Source organism: Oratosquilla oratoria, chromosome 41 (assembly GCF_046742065.1).
Source record: "Oratosquilla oratoria isolate Oo_2021 chromosome 41, ASM4674206v1, whole genome shotgun sequence".
Taxonomy (NCBI): domain Eukaryota; kingdom Metazoa; phylum Arthropoda; class Malacostraca; order Stomatopoda; family Squillidae; genus Oratosquilla; species Oratosquilla oratoria.
In genome coordinates this window covers 5,642,501-5,662,500 of record NC_134817.1, presented here as the reverse complement: position 1 = coordinate 5,662,500, position 20,000 = coordinate 5,642,501, and the positions used below count along the sequence as shown (strand labels likewise).

Below are 20,000 nucleotides of genomic sequence, written 5' to 3'. Positions count from 1 at the left end.
AAGGAATTAAAAGTGAAATAAGGTTTAAAAGATGTTAATCTGTTCACTGGAAACCATTCAGTGTGTATATATATACATATGTATGTACATATATATATATATATATGTATATATATATATATATATATATATATATATATATACATATACATATACATATACATATACATACATACATATACCAAGGCTTTTTCCCCTTTCAAGGGAGGTAGCCAAAAAGGGAAGGGCATAAAATCACTCCCACCCATTCCATCCCCGAATACACTCCACACCCCTCCACCCCCCTCCCATTTTAGCACCTCCTGGATGATGGGTCATCCCTGCACCTTGTCCACTGCCCTGGGTCAGAAGCAGTGTCGCAAGACACAGCACATCCACAGCAAGGCCGCTTCATTAAATCAGCGACCCCCCCTCTCTGTCCCCCCATTGCATAAAAGGAGAGGACGGGGAGAAATCCCTTCGGGCTGCGTCAAATTTTGCTCACACATACTACCTCAACCCCCATCCCCCCACCCATTCCACCTCATGCATCACATCATCCATATACGACCATTCTCCATTCACCTCTGTCTTCTGTCCTCTCCCGTCCTTCCTCAACAGATATTCCCCTCTTCCCCAAAGTCCCCTTCACCCCATCAATCCACCTCATCCTAGGGCGTCCCCTCATGTTTACTCCCTCCACATCTGCCTTCCATACCACCTTTTACTAGTCTTTCTTCACTCATTCTTTCCATGTGTCCAAACCATCCTAATACTCTTTCATCAACCCTATCTCCCAACTCCCTTTCCACCCCTGTTCTCCTCCTCACCTCCACATTTCTCACTCTATCTAGCCTAGCAACCCCCATCATACTTCTCAGACACCTCATCTCAAACACATTCAAACTCCTTCTCTCTTCCTTTCTTTATGTTCCATGTTTCTGCCCCATACAGTGCTATTGGCACAATCACTCCTTCATACAGTTTCCTCTAAGCATCCATTCCCAAATGTCTAATCCTCATTACACTCTTTAATCCACCAAGGCATTTACTCGCTTATCTCAATCTACATTCTACCTCCACCTTCACTCTACCTTTTCCTGCCACATTTGCACCCAAGTATCTAAAACTATCCACTTCCTCCAGTTGCTCTCCCTTAATACTCACTTCTAGTCTACTGCCCCTTTCACCCCTTGTACATCTCATCACCTTACCCCTCCTCCGATCCTGCCACAAGCGCAGTGTCGTCCGCAAACAACAGCTGGCTCACCTCCCACTTTTCTCCATTTTCTTTAACCATCTCCAATCCCTGACCCACTACCCTTGCATTTACCTCTCGCACTACCCCATCCATGTATAAGTTGAACAGCCAAGGCGACAAAATGCATCCTTGACGAAGTCCCACCTTTACCTCGAACCATTCACTCTCTCCATTTCTAATCCTGACACAAGCTCTACTATACATACATACATATACCAAAGGCTTTTTCCCCCTACATGGGGGGTAGCCAAAAAGAAAAAGGCATAGAAACCACTCCCACCCATTTCATCCCTAAATACACTCCACACCCCTCCCACCCTTCCTCTCATCTGAGCACCTCCTGGATGACGGGTCATCCCTGCACCCTGCCCACCGCCCTGGGTCAGAAGCAGTGTCGCAAGACACAGTACATCCACAGCAAGGCCGCTTCATTTAATCGGCGACCCCCCCTCTCCGTCCCCCTTTGCATATAAGGAGAGGACGGGGAGAAATCCCTTCGGGCTGCGTCAAAATTTACTCACACATACTTGGGGGCCCCCCCCCCCCCCCCACCCCCCGCCCATTCCTCCTCATGCAGTCACAACATCATCCATATACAACCATTCTCCACTCACCTCTGTCTTCCGTCCTCTCCCTTCCTTCCTCAACAGACATTCCCCTCTTCCCCAAAGCCCCCTTCACCCCATCCATCCACCTCATCCTAGGACGTCCCCTCATGTTCACTCCCTCCACATCTGCCTTCCATACCTCTTTTACTAGTCTTTCTTCACTCATTCTTTCCATGTGTCCAAACCATCCTAATATTCTTTCATCAACCCTCTCTCCCAAATCCTTTTTCACCCCTGTTCTCCTCCTCACCTCCTCATTTCTCACTCTATCTAGCCTAGTAACCCCCACCATACTTCTCAGACACCTCATCTCTACTATACTATATATAAACACACACACACAATCTCTTTCTAAACACATCTCCACCATCAACTCTCCACTATGATTTTTTCCTGGAACTCCACATTTCCAAACCACTCTGTATTGGTTCATCTTCTACCCTAGCATTAAGATCTCCCAATACCACTATATTGATATTTCTCCCTAAACCATCTATGCACTCATTGAAATCTATCTAAAAAGCTTCCCTTTCCTCTACATTCTTCTCACTACCAGGCCCATATGCACTTACAAAGACCCACATCTCCCTTCCCAGTTTCACCTTCAACCATATGACCCTTGAAGAAACCTCCTTCCACTCGACTATCTCTTTACTTACAAGTATAGCCACCCCTTCTCTCTCTCATCCTCTCTTCACTCCTGACACCCTCCCAAATCCACTCCCAAATTCAAACTTACCCCTCCCTTTCAACTTAGTTTCACTCACTGCCAACACATTCATCTTTCTTCTCATATACTGCCTATCTCTTCTCTTTTACTCACATCTGTACCACACACACACATATTAAAAGACCCAAACTTTAGGGTTCTGGTTGGAAAACTCCCAGACCCTCTTATGCCTTTGCTTTTTTTTAGGAATGTCCCCTTTGGAGCTACAGAGAATAAGATGCCTAGTCCTATACTCTCTCCCATTTTAGTCACCTTTTACAACTCAAGTGAGAACACTTGATGGCAGTATTCTTTCTCCCCTACCACAGGGCCCATCAAAAATGGAAGTGCACACTTAGAGAAGTGCTACAAGACAGTATTAAGGATGGAGGGGACAGAATAATGGAGGGACAGTCACTGTATGATAAAGTAACATCATTATTCTTTGAGCAGATATTTCCTCTAATACAGACAAAAATGATGGGTGGCTCTAGTCCATAAGGGTGCTCCATATAGACCCTAAAGTATGAGCTGCATGCTACTGAGCAGATTTTTACCTCACAATAACACACAGCCAATACCCCAAAGAATAGTGGATGTTTAAAAGGGAAATAGATGCTTTTTGCACACAAAATTTTCACTGGTGTAATATGTAAAGTCCCTGTGTGTGCATAGCATTCCTACAATGATAAATATGTGTATATACATTATCTATTGAAAAAACAATAATAATAATAAAAATAAATGAATATATAATAAAAAAAAAATTGCCATTTGCCTCACAAAAAAGGTAGTTCAAAAATATGTTTATGGTTTTACTACCTTATTTCATTCTCAGCTCATCCTCATTTGTGCAATCTCTGATCCTCATTCAATAAGAAATGATACAAAAACTAATACATGCATCAGCTGTGGAAATAATAGCATGCATTCAAGAGGACTCATACTTTTCAGGGACTAGTCATATCATAAGAGGTAAAAATAATATGACAACCCAATTAAAGATAATCCTACTGCATTCAGCATGCTTCCATTATTCATAAAATTGTAAGCACCATAAAAAAGTTTAGTGCTAAGTGATAAAATAAGTCAGAGACATTCACAGAAATAGTGCAAAGTCAACTTATAAAAAAATAATAAATAAATAAACAAATAAATAAACAATATTTCCCAACAGATGCTCAAGGTTTGCTACAAAAAATTCTATTAGAAAAATAAGCTGTAAATATGCATTTCATATTTTACAAAAGTACATAATTGGATTCAGGACCCTTGAAGAAGCATGATTTAATAACCAAGTACTATTGAAAAATAGCCATTGATAAGAGGGAGAGAGTGTAGGGTGGGGGAAGATGGGAAAGAGATGATGATAAGAGGAAGTAAGGAGGGAATGGGATGGGGATAAGAGGAACGGGGAAAAAGAAATGGTGAAAGAGGATGTGGAAAGAAGTTATAGTGGATGGGGAAGAGACAATATGGAAAGAGGTGGGAAAAGGGGTAGGGATGGGGAGGTAAGGGGTGATAATTCACCAGCATTTCTACATTATCCTTAACAACATTATCACACTTCGGGTGAGGGAATGGGGGGGGGAGGAGGAGGTGGGGGAGGAGGAGGAGGTGGGGGAGGAGGAGGAGGAGGAGGAAAGGGGTGAAGTGAGACAGGATAAAGGGAAGGGAAAAGAGAATTGGAGTATACCTCCAAGGTTCTCTTGAATCTAATGGGGTCAGTTCTGTCAGACTTTGTCTAGCAACAGCTCCATTTTCCATCAGCAAATACCCTGGTACCTAAACTACAATCACTAATACTTAACAAGATCACATATTTAGTTGATTAAGAAACACTTTCTCAAAGGTCACTGCAAAATCCAGATTATGTTCTGAGGCTTTTGCTAGTGTTACAAGAGAAAATGATGCAGGCATTCAGTAAATGGCTTACAAAAGTTCTACAGGCATTCAACAGATTTCTTAAGCAGAACAGATAACATATGAAACTATAATTGGTACTGTCAGCAATGTGTCATTATGTTTATCTTATTCATCTTTTCTTATCAATCTATTACAAAAGCCTAATAAAATTCAATCTTAAGAACACAAACTTAGTTACTGTAAGAACTTGTTTACTGTTTATATACAAGAGCTGATTGTATTCATAATTTTCACTTATTTCTAGATATGAAGTACCAAGGAGATTTAGAAATCATGTAGTAGGCTCTCATAACACAAACCCTAAAATCTAAATTTCTTTAATACATTAATTTATTTTCTATTTCTGATGCACAAACATCCTTTTATCAATTAACTGGAAGCAAAATACAATTATATAGAGGCCAATTTTTCATTTCATAAATGCACTGCAATCTATCAATAATCATTAATTTCAAACTTTATCTATTTTTCTATGACTAAGAATTACTACCGTAGGCATCCACCACATTCCTACCTGTTTATAAGATTTTACTTATGAAGAATGGGATCCATGACAAGTACAGTGTCTGCAAATAGGTGGTCCTGCAAGATGGACATCACAGTGATTTATCTCCCTCTCGCCCATCTTCCTAATCCATCAACATCCTCACCTCCATTTGGAGGTGCACATCCTGAGGGGCTGACGTTTGATCTCTGGACTAAGCCAAACATCTTTATCAATTTCAACTGTATTTCTTCCACTTTTTCAAACAAGGAAAGCTGATAAATACCAACTTCTCCTCTCCTACTACGATAAGCTGGTAACATAGAAATTGTCCTGCAGTGTTACAAAGACAACAGTCCAAAGTTTCTTCCTACAGAGATCTACGAGAGACCCCGAGGATCATTGCCAGCCACTGTTGGGCTGCAGGTTTCCAGTCAGTGAAAGTTGAGGCAAATATCATTATCACCACTTTTGAAGATACTTTCAACAGTCCAAATAATAACACAGCAATATGTCTCTAGAACAGCTTGAATTGGCAAAGAGAAACAAAGAAGAAAAGAAAAGTTTAAGATATATCACAACCACACCGTAGTGTATAACAATGTAACTTTCGTTTCTAAATCTTCAATTATTCCTAAGTTTGTGACTAATTCCATTTTCAGATGTCAAGGGTTTAACTCCTAGAATATGATAACACTTATGTAAGTGTCATGAGGCACAAGTGGAAATATCAGAATGCCAGTATCAACATCCTGATTATATTTATTATGTAGTTATAGGTGATCGACCCTCATATTCTGTGAACAGGCTTGATTGCAGTTTCTGTGGTTATAAACATTTAGAGTGAAAGAGAATGACTATAACAGCTGTAACTTTATATTTTATAATGCATGTATTGTGATGCATCATTGTACATCAGGCAACCTAATGTGTGTGTGAGTATTTGACTCACATTGAAGAGGTTCATGTTCTTAGGTTAAGTACTGCTATGTGGTGGTGGGGGGGATTAAAGAAATGTTGCCATCATGTTTCCATGTCATAGAAGGCAGCTAACTGGACCAGAGAAAGAATCCTCCCTGTATTTTTTTCATTATGAGCCAAAGAAGGCATAAGAAGGTCTAAAAGGACTCCAACCAGAACCCTTATAACTGGGTCATTACATGAGTGTGGATGTGGTACTGACGAGAACAAAAGGGAAGAGATTGGTAGTCATGAGAGATGAATGTGTCAACACTGAATGAAACAAAACTGAAAGGAAAAGGTGAACTGGAGTTTTGGAACATGGTTGATAGTGTCTGGGGAAATGCAGAATTGTTGTCTATTAATGGCAAACCTTTTTATATGATTTTTTTTGTCCATAGGATTATTCATATAATTTTTCATCCACAACATATTTGGGTTTCAATAAATTATTTCATTATTCAATTAACCAATTTTCCAAAATACAGTATCTATCGGTACAAACTTTCCCTTGCAGATCCCTCAGTTCTGCTCAGCTGATCCCATATGCATGTCAAAATTTTTTTGCTGTAAGACCATTTGCTATATGGTCAGCATTATGGGAATACTACCTATTTACCGCAAGATGGGAACCGTGGAAGAGGGTGACAAGACAGAGGATGGAGAGATGAGATTGAGAAGTTTTCAGGAGTGACATGGCAGAGGTTGGTGCAGTCGTGTGACTCATGGAAGACCTATTTACCGCAAGATGGGAACCGTGGAAGAGGGAGACAAGACAGAGGATGGAGAGATGAGATTGAGAAGTTTTCAGGAGTGACATGGCAGAGGTTGGTGCAGTCGTGTGACTCATGGAAGGCCTTTGTTCAGTAGTGGACTCAGAATGACTGATTTGATTTGATTAATTTGATTTGATTACCCCTTATAAGACAGGTATAGCCAGCCAAGGTATGAGAACACAACCTAACTATAGCAAATTTTGCCTGCATCCATTTGGGTCTGTTTCTGTTACCAGCTAGTGGAAGGAGGGGAGCAATTGCCAGTTTTTAGCTTTCCTGATGGAAGAGAAAATAAATAAATAAATAAATAAAATAAAATAAAAAAAGCCAATCCTCTTAGAACTGCAACTCCAGTTAGGTGTAGATAGATTCTGAGGATGGGTGATGGGGTGACAATTCTATGCAATACCCAATTCACAGTCACACTACTTGTGTACCCATCACCAGTCCCAAGCTAAAATTTGTTAGGAAATACTACTACAACAAATGCAGTGTGAAAGTCTACTTATGCTATAAGTATGAGCCTAAACCAGACAAAGGAGCAAAAATAACCTTCAGATTTAATCAAACATCTAGCTGACTTGAACTAATATATACCAAAAGGCCATTTCATCCTTAATTAAGGGGTAACCTTGTATTCTGTATTTCATGATAAATCTAATTACTGGGTTCATTCACCATGGATAAGCCCATTCTCCTGTATTATTTATATTTGATGGTTTTCTGTGTTGTAAGTGTGGGCCTGTTTTTACATCACTGGTTTATGGTTGTACAAGGAGGAGAGCAGTCACTGGTAGCTCTTGTGAAGAGGTGGAGGAAATACAGTCCTAATCAAGAGATCCTGGGACTAGTCCTGGTCCTGTGACCAAATGCCAGCCTCTTAGGGCTGCACCTCCAGATGGAGGTGAGGATGTTCAGGGGTTTTGAAGATGGGTAGCAGGGAGATGATTTTCTCTGATGCCCCTTTTCCACATTGCAGGACCACCACTTGCAGCTACCCGTTGTTGGTCTCTCCAGGTTTGAAAGTGCCCTTTTACCACATTTCAATTTTACTCGCCAATTTTAAATTCCATTTCCCATTTCTGATTCCTGGTATTACAGGAACTGCTGTTCTTATAATTCTTAATACAACAGCATTATACGGGAGCATTCACACTGCTAATACTATTGCCAGTTCACTATTGTATAATAGAAAAATAAAGTGACCTCCATCCATTCTGAGTACAGTACTTCACCTGGATTATGTATGTATATGTGCCCAAGTTTATAGGCATATATGCATGTGCATGTATAAATAAAAATGTCTGTACATCAACTGATTCAACATACAATTAGAAATATAACCACAATCAGGGTGAATAAAATGAAAACACCTACTTTGTGGGTAGTTTGTAGATATAAGCTTGACCGAAATCTGTCCAAAGGATGACTCTGTCTGCTGTAAGAAAATCTCCACCCATCCACCTTTCTCCTGTAGGTACTGAAACTTTACACAACTGTGAAAAGTCTCCTGCGTCATATATCTGCAAAATAAGAACAAATTAATTGGCAAGTTTAATGCATTACCATGTAAACGAAATTAATTTTATATCATGATGCCATACAAAAAGGACAGGGTTATCGTAATAACCCATACATCCATCACATCATACCACAACCCTAGCCCAAAGGGCACAACCAGAAACCTACACCTATAGCATACTAAACACGTATCTTCCAACTATACCACCTGCACTCCATATCTCACACAAACAGAAACAGAACAAGGATGGTTAATAAATCAGACGGAAACAGAATAAAAGAGAGCATGGCACAATAGGAAAGGGAAGAAAGAGATAAAGTGGAAAAAAGGGGAATCATATAAAAGGGATGTAGTAGACAAAAATAAGTGTGTTATGATTACAGGGTGGAAAGAAAAACACAGGAACCAAAGACAGGCACCTGATCCTGGGGGTCCTCCAAGATGGATATCTGAATCCTCTTCCTGTTGCTCATTTTCAAAACCTTTCAACACCCTCACCTCCATCTTCAGATGTGTAGCCCCAAGGGGCTAACACTAAACATCGGTACTACCTTTACTTTTTCACATATGGAGAGCTGACAACTGTACTACTCCTATTATCAAAAGCCAGTGACATGGAAACTATCCCATACTAATACAACACAAACAACAACCCAGAGGAGAGCAGTCACTGGATGTCGGCTCCCCATGTGTAAAGAAGTGTAAGAAACATCATTGAAGTTAATAGAGAGATCTTAAACCCAGTTTGGAGACCAAGTGTCAGCCCCTCAGGGTTGCATCTCCTGATGGTGGCGAGGGGATTCATGGGTTTTGAAAATGGGCAGCTTTGCCGTTCATCTTTCAGGACCACCACATTCAGTTACCCATTATTTGGTCCCTTCCTGGACTTTTATCCCTTCAAGCTAGTGTTAATATCCAGCTGAGTTAAAGTGTAAGGCACTATCTCAAAAAATACCTAATCAAAAATATTAAAAGCTTTGAAGAATAACATTAAGTTAGCCTACCTGCCAATCATTCTGTGTAACAATGAGAACTGTCCTTTGATTGTAGTCACAGCACACCATGGATAACGCATTCAGTGATCTGATCATTTTTGACTCGTGTTCGTATATTGCTTCGCCTGGCCGTACTTCTCGTTCACTGACAGTCCACACTTTAACCCATCCACTTGTTGTGAGGCCCAGGACAACTTCATCTAGTGTTAGAAATGAATATGAAGTAGTTCCAAGCATTATTAGTCAATGTTAGAAATTTGATGATAAAATTCAATTTACAAATGAGGGAGTTATAAGAAAATCATACACAGTCATCCACAAGGAGCTAAAATGAGAGGGAGGAGAGGGTGGTGGATGGGAGTGGAATGGGTGTATGCCTCTTGACTTGGCTACCTACCTCATAAGGGGAGGAAAGCCCTTGAAATATGTGTGTGTATACATACATACATTCATATATATATATATATATATATATATAATATATATATATAATATATATATATATATATATATATATATATATATAATATATATATATATATATATATATATATATATATACAGTACTACCTCTCATTAACGGACTAAAAGGGGGGTAACGGTGTCCGTTGATTTGGAGTGGTTTTTGGGTGGCATAGTGATTGCACGCACTAAACAACAGCACCAAAAACATAGTGAAAACACCGCAAACACAGCTAATTAACGTCCATTAATGAGAGGTCTCACTGTATATATATATATATATATATATATATATATATATATGAATTGATAAATGTATATATATTTATATTTGTATATATGTATACATGTATATATTACAAAGGATTACAAAGGAGGAGCATGCCAACTGGAGACCTTTTAGTCCATAATTAGGTCGGATGCAAAAAATTATAATAATGATAAAAATAAAATAATAATAATATAAAAATAAAATAAATAAATGAATGGGTAGAATTAAATAATAAACAAATGGGTAAGTAGTAAATAATAAATGGACAGATAAACAATAATAAATAATAATTAATCAAATAATAATAAATCAAATAATAATAAATGAACAGACAAATAATAACAAACAAATAAACAAATAATTAATATAAAATAAATAGCAGGCATTACAGCATCTTCCTTAAGGGTTTATCTAAACAAATCATAAAGCTTTAAACTGAACTATATTTCACTGCCTTTGCAGGTAAATTTATGACAGAAAATTTTGAGGTTAATAAAAAGATGTTTTGGAAAGAAATTAAGAGAAGAAGGGGAGGCAAATCAAGTTGAGTAGAAAAGGTAAAAGGTGCAGAAGAAGAGATGATAATGAAAGAAACAGTAGTAAGAAGATGGGCAGAGTATTCTGCACTCTAAAAGACTTTTAGATAACAGAATAAATTGGAAGAATGCAGCCACAGTATATAAATCACATTGTAGATTTAAAAGAAAAATTATTGAGTCCTCATTTATAAAACAGTTCCCAAATTATAACACACCCAAAGGTCAATGGTCACTAGATGCCATTACTAGTTTGGCAGTAAATGATTTCATCTCCAGAGGACGAAACGTCCGACACCACTCAGGTCACATGACTTGAGGCTTACCTAATTCCCCTTTTGTAGCTTTCTTCTCTGTATATATGTTCTTGTCTATGTACCCAATATTTGTAACTGCCGAAGAGGACCACAGCTAGTGGTCGAAATATACGGTTTACTCTGTATCTCAGCTTATCTTTCTCCAAGAGTGGGTTTAAGTTTTATTTTACTCATGTGCTATGACATCTACATTACTTTATTTTATATATACCAACAGTTTTTCCCACTTACAAGGGAGGTAGCCAAAAAACAAAGGCATAAAATCCACTCCTACCCTTTCCATTCCCACATACTCCACATCCATTCACCACCCTCCCTACCTTTTATCTTGGCACCTCCTGGATGACAGGTCATCCCTGCATCTCACCCATTGCCCTGGATCAGAAGCAATGTAACAAGACACAGCACACCCATAGCAAAACCACTTCATTTAATCAGCGACTCCCATCCCCTCTCCATCCCCTCATGCAGAAAAATAGATGAGAGGGAGAAATCCCTTCGAGGTGTATCAAAATATCATTCACACTTATTCCCTCCCCACCCACTCCCTTTCATGCATCACAGCATCATCCATACACAACCATTCTCCATTCACCCCTATCTTCAGTTTTCTCCCATCCTTCCTCAACAGACATTCCCCTCTTTCCCAATGCCCCTTTTACTCCATCCATCCATCTTATCCTTGGTTGCCCCCTCATAGTCACTTATTACACCTCTGCTTTCCACACCTCTTTTACTAATCTTTCTTCACTCATTCTTTCCATGTGTCCAAATCATCCCAATACTCTTTCATAAACCCTATCTCCCTATTCCCTTTCCACCCCTGTTCTCCTCCTCACCTCCTCATTTCTCACTCTATCTGGCCTAGTAACCCCTATCATACTTCTCAGGCATTTCATCTCAAACACATTCAAACTCCTCATCTCTTCCTCTCTTATGGCCCATGTTTCTGCCCCATACAACCACTCCTTCATACAATCTCCACTTAGCACCCATTCCCAAATGTATATTTCTCATTACACTTTTTAATCCCCCAAGGCTTCTCTCAATCTACATTCTATCTCCACCTCCACTCCTCGCTTTCCTGACACATTTGCACTCAAGTGTCTAAAGCTATCCACTTCCTCCAGTCTCTCCTTTAATACTCACTTTCAATTTGCTGCCACATTCTCTCCTTGCACATCTAATCACCTTACTTTTACCCACATTTATCTTTTAACTTCCTTCTTTTGCACACCTTCCCAAATTCCATCACTAACTTCCTTAATCCCTCCTCAGATCCTGACACAAGCAGTGTTGTCAGCAAACAACAATTGGCTTATCTCCCATTTTTCTCCATTTTCTTTAACCATCTCCAATTCACAAACCAATACCCTTGTGTTTACCTCTTACACCACACCATCCATGTATAAATTAAACAGCCAAGGTGACATAACACATCCCTGGTGAAGTCCCATCTTTACCTCAAACCACTCACTCTCTCCATTTCTGATTCTGACACAAGGTCTACCATTCTTGTAAAAACTCTTGACTGCTTTTAAATGCTTTCCTCCTATCCCATATATCTGCAATACCTCCCACAGTGCCTTGCTGTCTACCCTGTCATAAGCCTTTTCTAAATCCATAAAAGCCAAAACAATATACTTACTTTTTCCTAAAGCTTTCTTACACATCTCTAACCACAAAAATCTGATCCACACAACCCCTACCTGTCCTAAACCCATACTGTTCCTTACCAATTACTCCATCTGTTCCTCTCCTAATCCTCTCAATCAAGACCCTTCCCAACTACACTTAACAAACTGATCCCTTTGAAACTACTACATGTGCTCTTGTCCCCTTTTCCCTTGTAAAGTGGAACTACACAGGCACTCCTCCAGTTCTCTGGCACTCTACCCTCTCTTAAACAAACATTAAATAACCTCACCAGCCAGTCCACCATAACTGTACCTCCTTTTTTATTTTTAGACATTCTGCATGACACCCATCCAACCCAGGTGCCTTACCTGCTCTCATCTTCTTAACAACTGCCTTCACTTCATCTTTCCTTATTTCTCTTCCATTTTCCTCACTCATCACTGTCATTTTCTTAGCACCTCCCACTGCACCTACCTTTCCTTCCCTATCCTCCTTCACATTTAGCAACTCCCTAAAATACTCTGCCCATCTTCCTCTCACTGCCATCTCTTCCATTGTCATCTTTCCTTCTGCACCTTTTACCTTTTCTTCTCTACTTGATTTGCCTCCTCTTCCCCTCTTGATTTCTTTCCAAAACATCTTTTTATCACTTTCAAAAATTTCTGTCATACTCTTACCCCATTTTACATCTGCTCTCCTCTTTACCTCCTTTATCTTATGCTTTACTTCTCTTTTCTTCGTACCTCTCATATGATTCTTTTGTCCTATTTTGTAACCAATCTGTGAATGCTCACTTCTTCTCTTCTATAACATTCTTTGCTTCCTCATCCCACCACTCACACCTCATCCCTTCCTTCTACTTCCTCCCGTCCTCCTTGTTCCACACACCATCTCTCCACACCTTGTGACTCCCTCTTTGAACCATCCCCATTCCTCCTCTACTCCTAGTTCTACTCTATCCTTCACTCCCTCCCACTCCTCTTTCAGCTTCTTTTTGTTCTCCTACTACTACAAAATAAATATAATCAAGAGGCCAACACCAGCATCTTTGTATACCCACTTGCCCCTTGTGACACCTATGTAGGTGTCATCATATGGAAGAGGTTAATGCATTTTTTAAGTAAACTGAAGACAGTGACCAGATAGAAAAAAAAATATATATATATATATATATATACATATATATATATATATATACATGAACATACCATTTCTTCTTGGAGGACGTAAAATGTGAACAGCAGAGATCCAGTCTGGCTCAATACGTGCAGACAGTGAGAAGAGCACCTCCAGAGTCATAGGATCATATACTAAGATCTCTGGATAATTGCCCACACAGAAAAGCCGAGAATCAGGAACATTCAACATTTGGTATGCCTGAAAGGAGATTGCAGTAACAATATATAAATTATGACTGGATTAGCATAATTTCTTTAGAAAATTTAAATTGTTTTATACACAAAATTGACATCAAATATGTGGAAATAAAAGAATACACACACACACACACACAGACCATGGATCCTTTCATCAAAAACTTGCATATAATTTATATTACAAAGAATTTAAATTTAATTCATTGTTCAGACTATCTGCGTATTCATCACCCTTCTTGATACACATTCAATGTTCATCTAAAGACCTCTTCACCCTATCCATCAACTTCATTCTCAGTCTTTTCCTCAAGCTCACTCCATCTACTTCTGCTCTCCACATTCACTTTGCTCATATTTCCTCATTCATTCTTACAAATATACCTAAACCACCTCAGCACTCTGTTCTAAAAAGTAACCCCAAAGATACTTACAATCATTGATGAATGGACATTGGCAGATTTAAAAACTTCAAGACACCTGCCATCACGGATGTCCCACGTACACATCTCACTTCATGGTCAACAAGAAAGATTAATGAAAATTACCATTAGTTGTTAGTTTCTATAGCTTTAATTCTTTACATACATACATACATATACCAAAGGCTTTTTCCCCCTTAAATGGGGGGGTAGCCAAAAGAAAAAGGCATAGGAAACCACTCCCACCCATTCCATCCCCTACATACTCCACTCCCCTCCACCCTCTTATCTTGGCACCTTTTTTTGGAAGAACCTGGCTGGAACATGAAATTCTTAAATTAAGACCATATTAATGCTGGGATGTTATTATCTACTTAATATTTGTCGCAACAAAATCTACTCAGTACATGACAGCATCAAAGGAATTAACCACTTGTATTATTAATCATCCAGGAGGAGCCAAGAAAAGAGGGAGGGAGGGGTGGTGAATGAGGGTGGTGTATGTGAGGATGAATTGGGTGGGAGTGGCTTTATGCCTTTGACTTTGGCTACCTCCCTTGTAGAGAGGAAAAAGCCATTGGTATATGTACATATTATTAATCTAGTTAACATTAATTCAAACTACCTTTGAGTTACATTCTAAATGCTCAAGTTCAAATTTAAATATTCTACTACTTATATCAACACGTGAAAATGTTGCTACAAAAATATATTGCCAAATAATATCAATAAATTCTGAGGGACCTGTAAAAACCAGAACCCAATTCAATCAACAGAAACACATACACTTGTTTTTTCAATCACATTCATGATACTGACATTAATAAAAGTAAAAGTACAACCTATCCTTTCAAATAAAATACAGTGGGACCTCAACTTAGGTAAAAACCAGAAGATAATTTAAGAGTTTTGACAGGTACAAGGTCATCACAGCAAACATAAAGAATCTTACCCATTTTCTGAAGAACTAATTATGTACTGGCTACCAGGAGTGAGACTAGCTTGGGCAAGACACTGTACACTTGAGGTATGTCCCACTAATAAGCATCGGGCTGTCAACTGAAACAAATACATAAACAAATACATTATATTCAATAAGGCCATTTAAGTTAAAAAATGCAAATATTTCTTGATGAATAATCCAATGGAAAGTGTATTATAATTACAAATTTAATTATACTGCCCAAGCTACAACCATAAGCAAATTCAAAAGTGGGAATGACAGCTGGAAACAACGACAGAATCCCATGAGTGTAATTCCTTTCCAGTACAATAATATTCATACATGTACACAGTATATTGCTCCTCTATAGACTCACCTTTAGTGATGGAGGATCAAAATCCCAAATGCAGATCTGTCCATCCCTAGTTCCTGTGACTACAGTCTTGACATCTCGAGTCAAGAGAACTGAGCAGATATCATGAGTTGGAGCCTCACGGCCCCAGAGAACTACTGGAACCACTAGGTTGAGCGAACCCATTCTGGAAGGAAATATGCAAGTAAGATTTAAGCATCACATTCCACAGTTTTCATGCCATACAACCTATGCTCATGTTTATTTTTTAACACCTTGCCTACAATTATATGTCGAGTAAAAGAAGAAAACACATCCTACAAACTATATGAAAAAATTCTTGAGTTTATGTAACTTTGATAAAATCATAGCAACTGATATAAAAAATAACATCAATACAATAAATCTATTTCAGTATACTACATGGTTTCAAGAATTTGATGAAACTGAAGATCACTACATTCAAATCAATCTCCAACTCAATTACGTCAATTCCTTTACCTAATAGGGCATAGTTGTAATTTGAATTCAGTCAATGCATATTACCTGAGTTAAAAGGCACTTGCCAAACACTCACTATCCCCTGCAGATCTTCCAACAATTGTACAATACTTTCTGCCAAATTCATGTTCACTCCTAACTTTTGTATCATCTGCAAACTTCCATATCTTACCAGCCCAACAGTTATATCACCAATTCACAGTATAGATAATGAACAACAAAGGGCCTAGTACAGTCTTCTGTGGCATTCTACATGTCATAAATGTATGACACATTGCATTTTATTACAAGCCTTTAATGATAACCAGAAAACAGTTTTCAATCTAACCTACTACCTTCATCACAATGCACAGCCCTCACTTTCAACATTAACCTTCTGTGGGGAAATTCTTTTAACATTTCCTGAAAATCAAGAAAACAATGTCCACCACTTTAGCTGTGTCATGTTCCTGCATCATCTTGTGAAAAAACACCAGCTCATAAGACACAACCTCTATGGAATCCATGCTGAGAGTGTATAACTGGATTATGAGACTCCAGATAGGAGCTAAGATAAAAAGAAAACAAATGGGTAATGGATGGGATTGGGAGTTTTTTTTTGTTTTTTTTTGTTTTTTAGTAAAATGTCACTCCCTCAGATTCATGTCTTGGCTGGCTACCTCCTTTAAAAGAGGGAAGAAGACTTTTGGTATCCATATAGAGAGATACACTAAAATTCTGGCTATGACCATGCCCTCTAACACAACCCACAATGAATGTCAATTCAGAGTTCCTATAAATTTCCAAGCACCTTTCTTAAAGATTGTCAGCCTCTAATTCTCAAGAGCTACACCAAACTATGGCAAATTTGGCTAAACAACCAACAAATTCACTTCATCTGCTGCCACCTTTGTTACTGTCTAAGCTCCATCACCCCAATGCTTGTCCAATACTAAAATAGTTATATGTCACTTTATTATTATTTACTATTTACCTATTTGTTTATCATTTAACTATACCTGTGCATTTATTTATGTAGTTTATTTGTTATTTACATTATTATAGTTTTTATTTATTCATCTATTATTATCATGATTTTTTTTCCACACCCGACCTAGATATGAACCAAAAGGTCTCCTGTCGGCATGCTCAGCCTTTGTAATCCTTTGAATGGGAAAGTGACCACTAGAAGCTCCCTGAGATTTTTATGCTGGTAAAAAAGCACAAATGGAAATCACTATCTTCTCAAGGACCAATCTTGATGGCATCTACTAACTTCTTGGCTATTGTACTGCTGATATTGTGGTTCATTCTCATGAGTAATGAAATGTTAACACTTGAGATCACTGCACTAATGTCACATTTAGGCATGATAGCTTGGATCAGAAGTGTTGATTCAACACCCTCCACTGTCTGTGGGTTGACCTGTATGAATGTTCCTGCTCATGCTTTATTCAGTAATCCCAAGTGGCAACCAACAGCTGTCAATCCAAGACATTATTCAAAGTCTGATATTAACTAGACCACTAGCAAATAAATAAATAAATAAATAAATAAAATAAATAAATAAATAAATAAAATAAAAAATAAAATGCAGTGATTGCTCATTCACAAAAAATCAACTACTTCACCCTGTTGGATGCTTACCTACTACCAAAAAATTATGATTTGGTACTCAAAGTTGCTCATTAGAGTACTCAATACACTCAAAATGCTAAGTGTTTACCATCAGATTCCAGCTAAATCAGAGGGCAATCCCTCTGCTTTTGAAGCCTGTGGCAGATATCATCGTAAGATAGTACCTTCCTATATAACAAATGGAGTAGCAGCCTTCCAAGATTCATTGATTATATCATTACTGAGGAAAGCATTAAGGACATGCATATATTGATAATATCAGAGTATGTGGTCAAACACAAGTTGAACCTTGTAAAAACTGGCATCAGTTCATGGAAGCTGCAAAAATCCCACTTGATGTCTAGCATTTCATTTTTTCCCTTTTTTTACCTATATCATTGTTGATGGAAACACCAACCCTGAGCCTGAATAACTGCAGCCACTGCTAATTCTGCTAGTTCCTACAGACGTGTCTTCTTTTTTGTTCTTCTGGAATGATTTCTCATTACTCTAGATAAATACCAAGACTTAAAAAAAAAAAAATCATCCACTAGTCAAGGAGCAAACTTCCCACTTGATGTTCTTGCTATGGCATCTTTTGGAGATCTAAAATAAGATACTGCCACAGCTGTAATTTCTGCAGTGGATAAAACTTCTCCATTCATTGTCAAGATGGATACACCATACACCGCTCCATTAACACACTGCTGCATGCCAGACCCCCTGATATCCACCCTTCTGAATCCTCTCTCCCACGAAAGGACAGAGTCCACTTGGCCAGACTGCGATGCGGTCACCACCCAGCACTTCTAAGCTACCAGAAGAGACTGGACGATCGTGTTGTGAACAGCTGCCCAGGATGTAACACTTCACCCCATACCATACAACACATAATGGAAAACTGCATTATACACAATCATGCACGCAAACAACACAACATACACTCTATAAAGGATTTGTGGGAAAACCCAGTTTCGGCTGTGGCCTTCCTTGGGGAGACGGGACTGCTCGGACAGACAGTCTAGGGAACGACAACAACAACAACAACAACAACTGCTGTTACTTTGAGTCAAAACAGCAGACCAGTTACCTTCTTTTGGAGGACTGTGACAAGCATTGAATGCAAACATTCATCAATTGAAAAGGGGACCTATGCCACAGTCAAAGCATTGCATAAGTGAAGACATTACAAGCTAGGCCAACACTTTAAACTGATCATTGACAAAAAATAAGGTTTGTCTATGTTTGATGGAAAACAGATCAAGAATGTCAAATAAGATAGCATCTTGAATTGTTATGTTATGTTTACAATATTTTTTTTCACCCAAGTTCAGGAAATTGTGCTGTCCATGATTGCTCATCCACAAGCCACATAACTCATTGTGTCACACACAATCCATTTTGTATTTAGCAAGAACTTGCTTTATTATGATGTTAAGACTATGACTGCTTCTTATTTTGTATCCATGGGAATGAAACCACAACTCTTTGCAACCTGCTAAGGTCACCCACAGAGTCTTTTTAGACTGAATATAAATTTCAGGAACCCCTAGCCTACTTCCCCCAAGAATTGCTATCTGCAGGCTTCCTGTCTTCTTTCCTTACAGTAACACAACATCTACTATAGGTACTAGCTGCCTTCATCAACTGTTTGCCTTTTGTAGAATTCTCACACACATCTTGGCAAGTTGTAGTTTTTTCTGACAACAAAACTGTTGGAGAAACCTACAACTTCCTGGGATCAATAAAGGTGGCTTTTACCTACTTGGATGAAGAAATGGTGAAGAAAATACTAGTCACACTTATAAGGCCAAGAATTGAGTATGCAGTGACACCATGGTCACCCAGTACTAAAAAGAATATAAGGAAAAGTGAAAGAATCCAAGGAGCAACTACAAAGATAGCCCCAACACTTTTAAAAATGAAACTGACAAGACTGTGTTATCCACTAGAACACCGACCACCTGATGGATTGGGATAACGCAGAGCTTCTTTTTAGTGAACCAGACAGAGTGAGGAGGAAATGCCTGGAAGCAGCCGCCATTCAAAGCTTCAAAACCATTGAGCAGAACAGAGGCATGTTCAACATCGCCCCTCCTATCATCCATCTGTTACCCACATTATACAAATGTATGAAATGTCCCCCTTAGTCCACTTCAACAAACTGTCCAAAATGTCCTCCTTTATCTTCACCAAGTCCCACCCGTCATCCATCTGTTACCCGCATTATACAAATGTATGAAATAAAATGTCTTCCTTTATCTCCACCAAGTCCCACCTGTTCCCTTCTCACACACCCTCTGCCCCTCCACCTACCACCCACCCCTCCCTGATAACCTCTCCCAGTTCCTCCCCCATCGGCCTATATG

At 38.8% G+C, this 20,000-nt stretch overlaps 1 protein-coding gene across 6 annotated transcripts in view; it reads right to left on the bottom strand.

The window, feature by feature from the left end:
* The window catches only part of Rbcn-3B (WD repeat-containing protein Rbcn-3B), a 72,485-nt gene that overhangs the window by 48,742 nt on the left and 3,743 nt on the right, over nt 1–20,000 (bottom strand). For all 6 annotated transcript variants that reach the window (XM_076177822.1, XM_076177823.1, XM_076177826.1 and 3 more), the window contains exons 2-7: nt 15,559–15,721; nt 15,192–15,298; nt 14,252–14,330; nt 13,653–13,821; nt 9,230–9,420; nt 8,081–8,226 (exon numbers count right to left, since the gene is read on the bottom strand). In XM_076177822.1, the coding sequence (XP_076033937.1) occupies nt 8,081–8,226; nt 9,230–9,420; nt 13,653–13,821; nt 14,252–14,330; nt 15,192–15,298; nt 15,559–15,720 (854 nt within the window). In that variant the 5' untranslated portion in view covers nt 15,721. The remainder of the gene's footprint in view (nt 1–8,080; nt 8,227–9,229; nt 9,421–13,652; nt 13,822–14,251; nt 14,331–15,191; nt 15,299–15,558; nt 15,722–20,000) is intronic.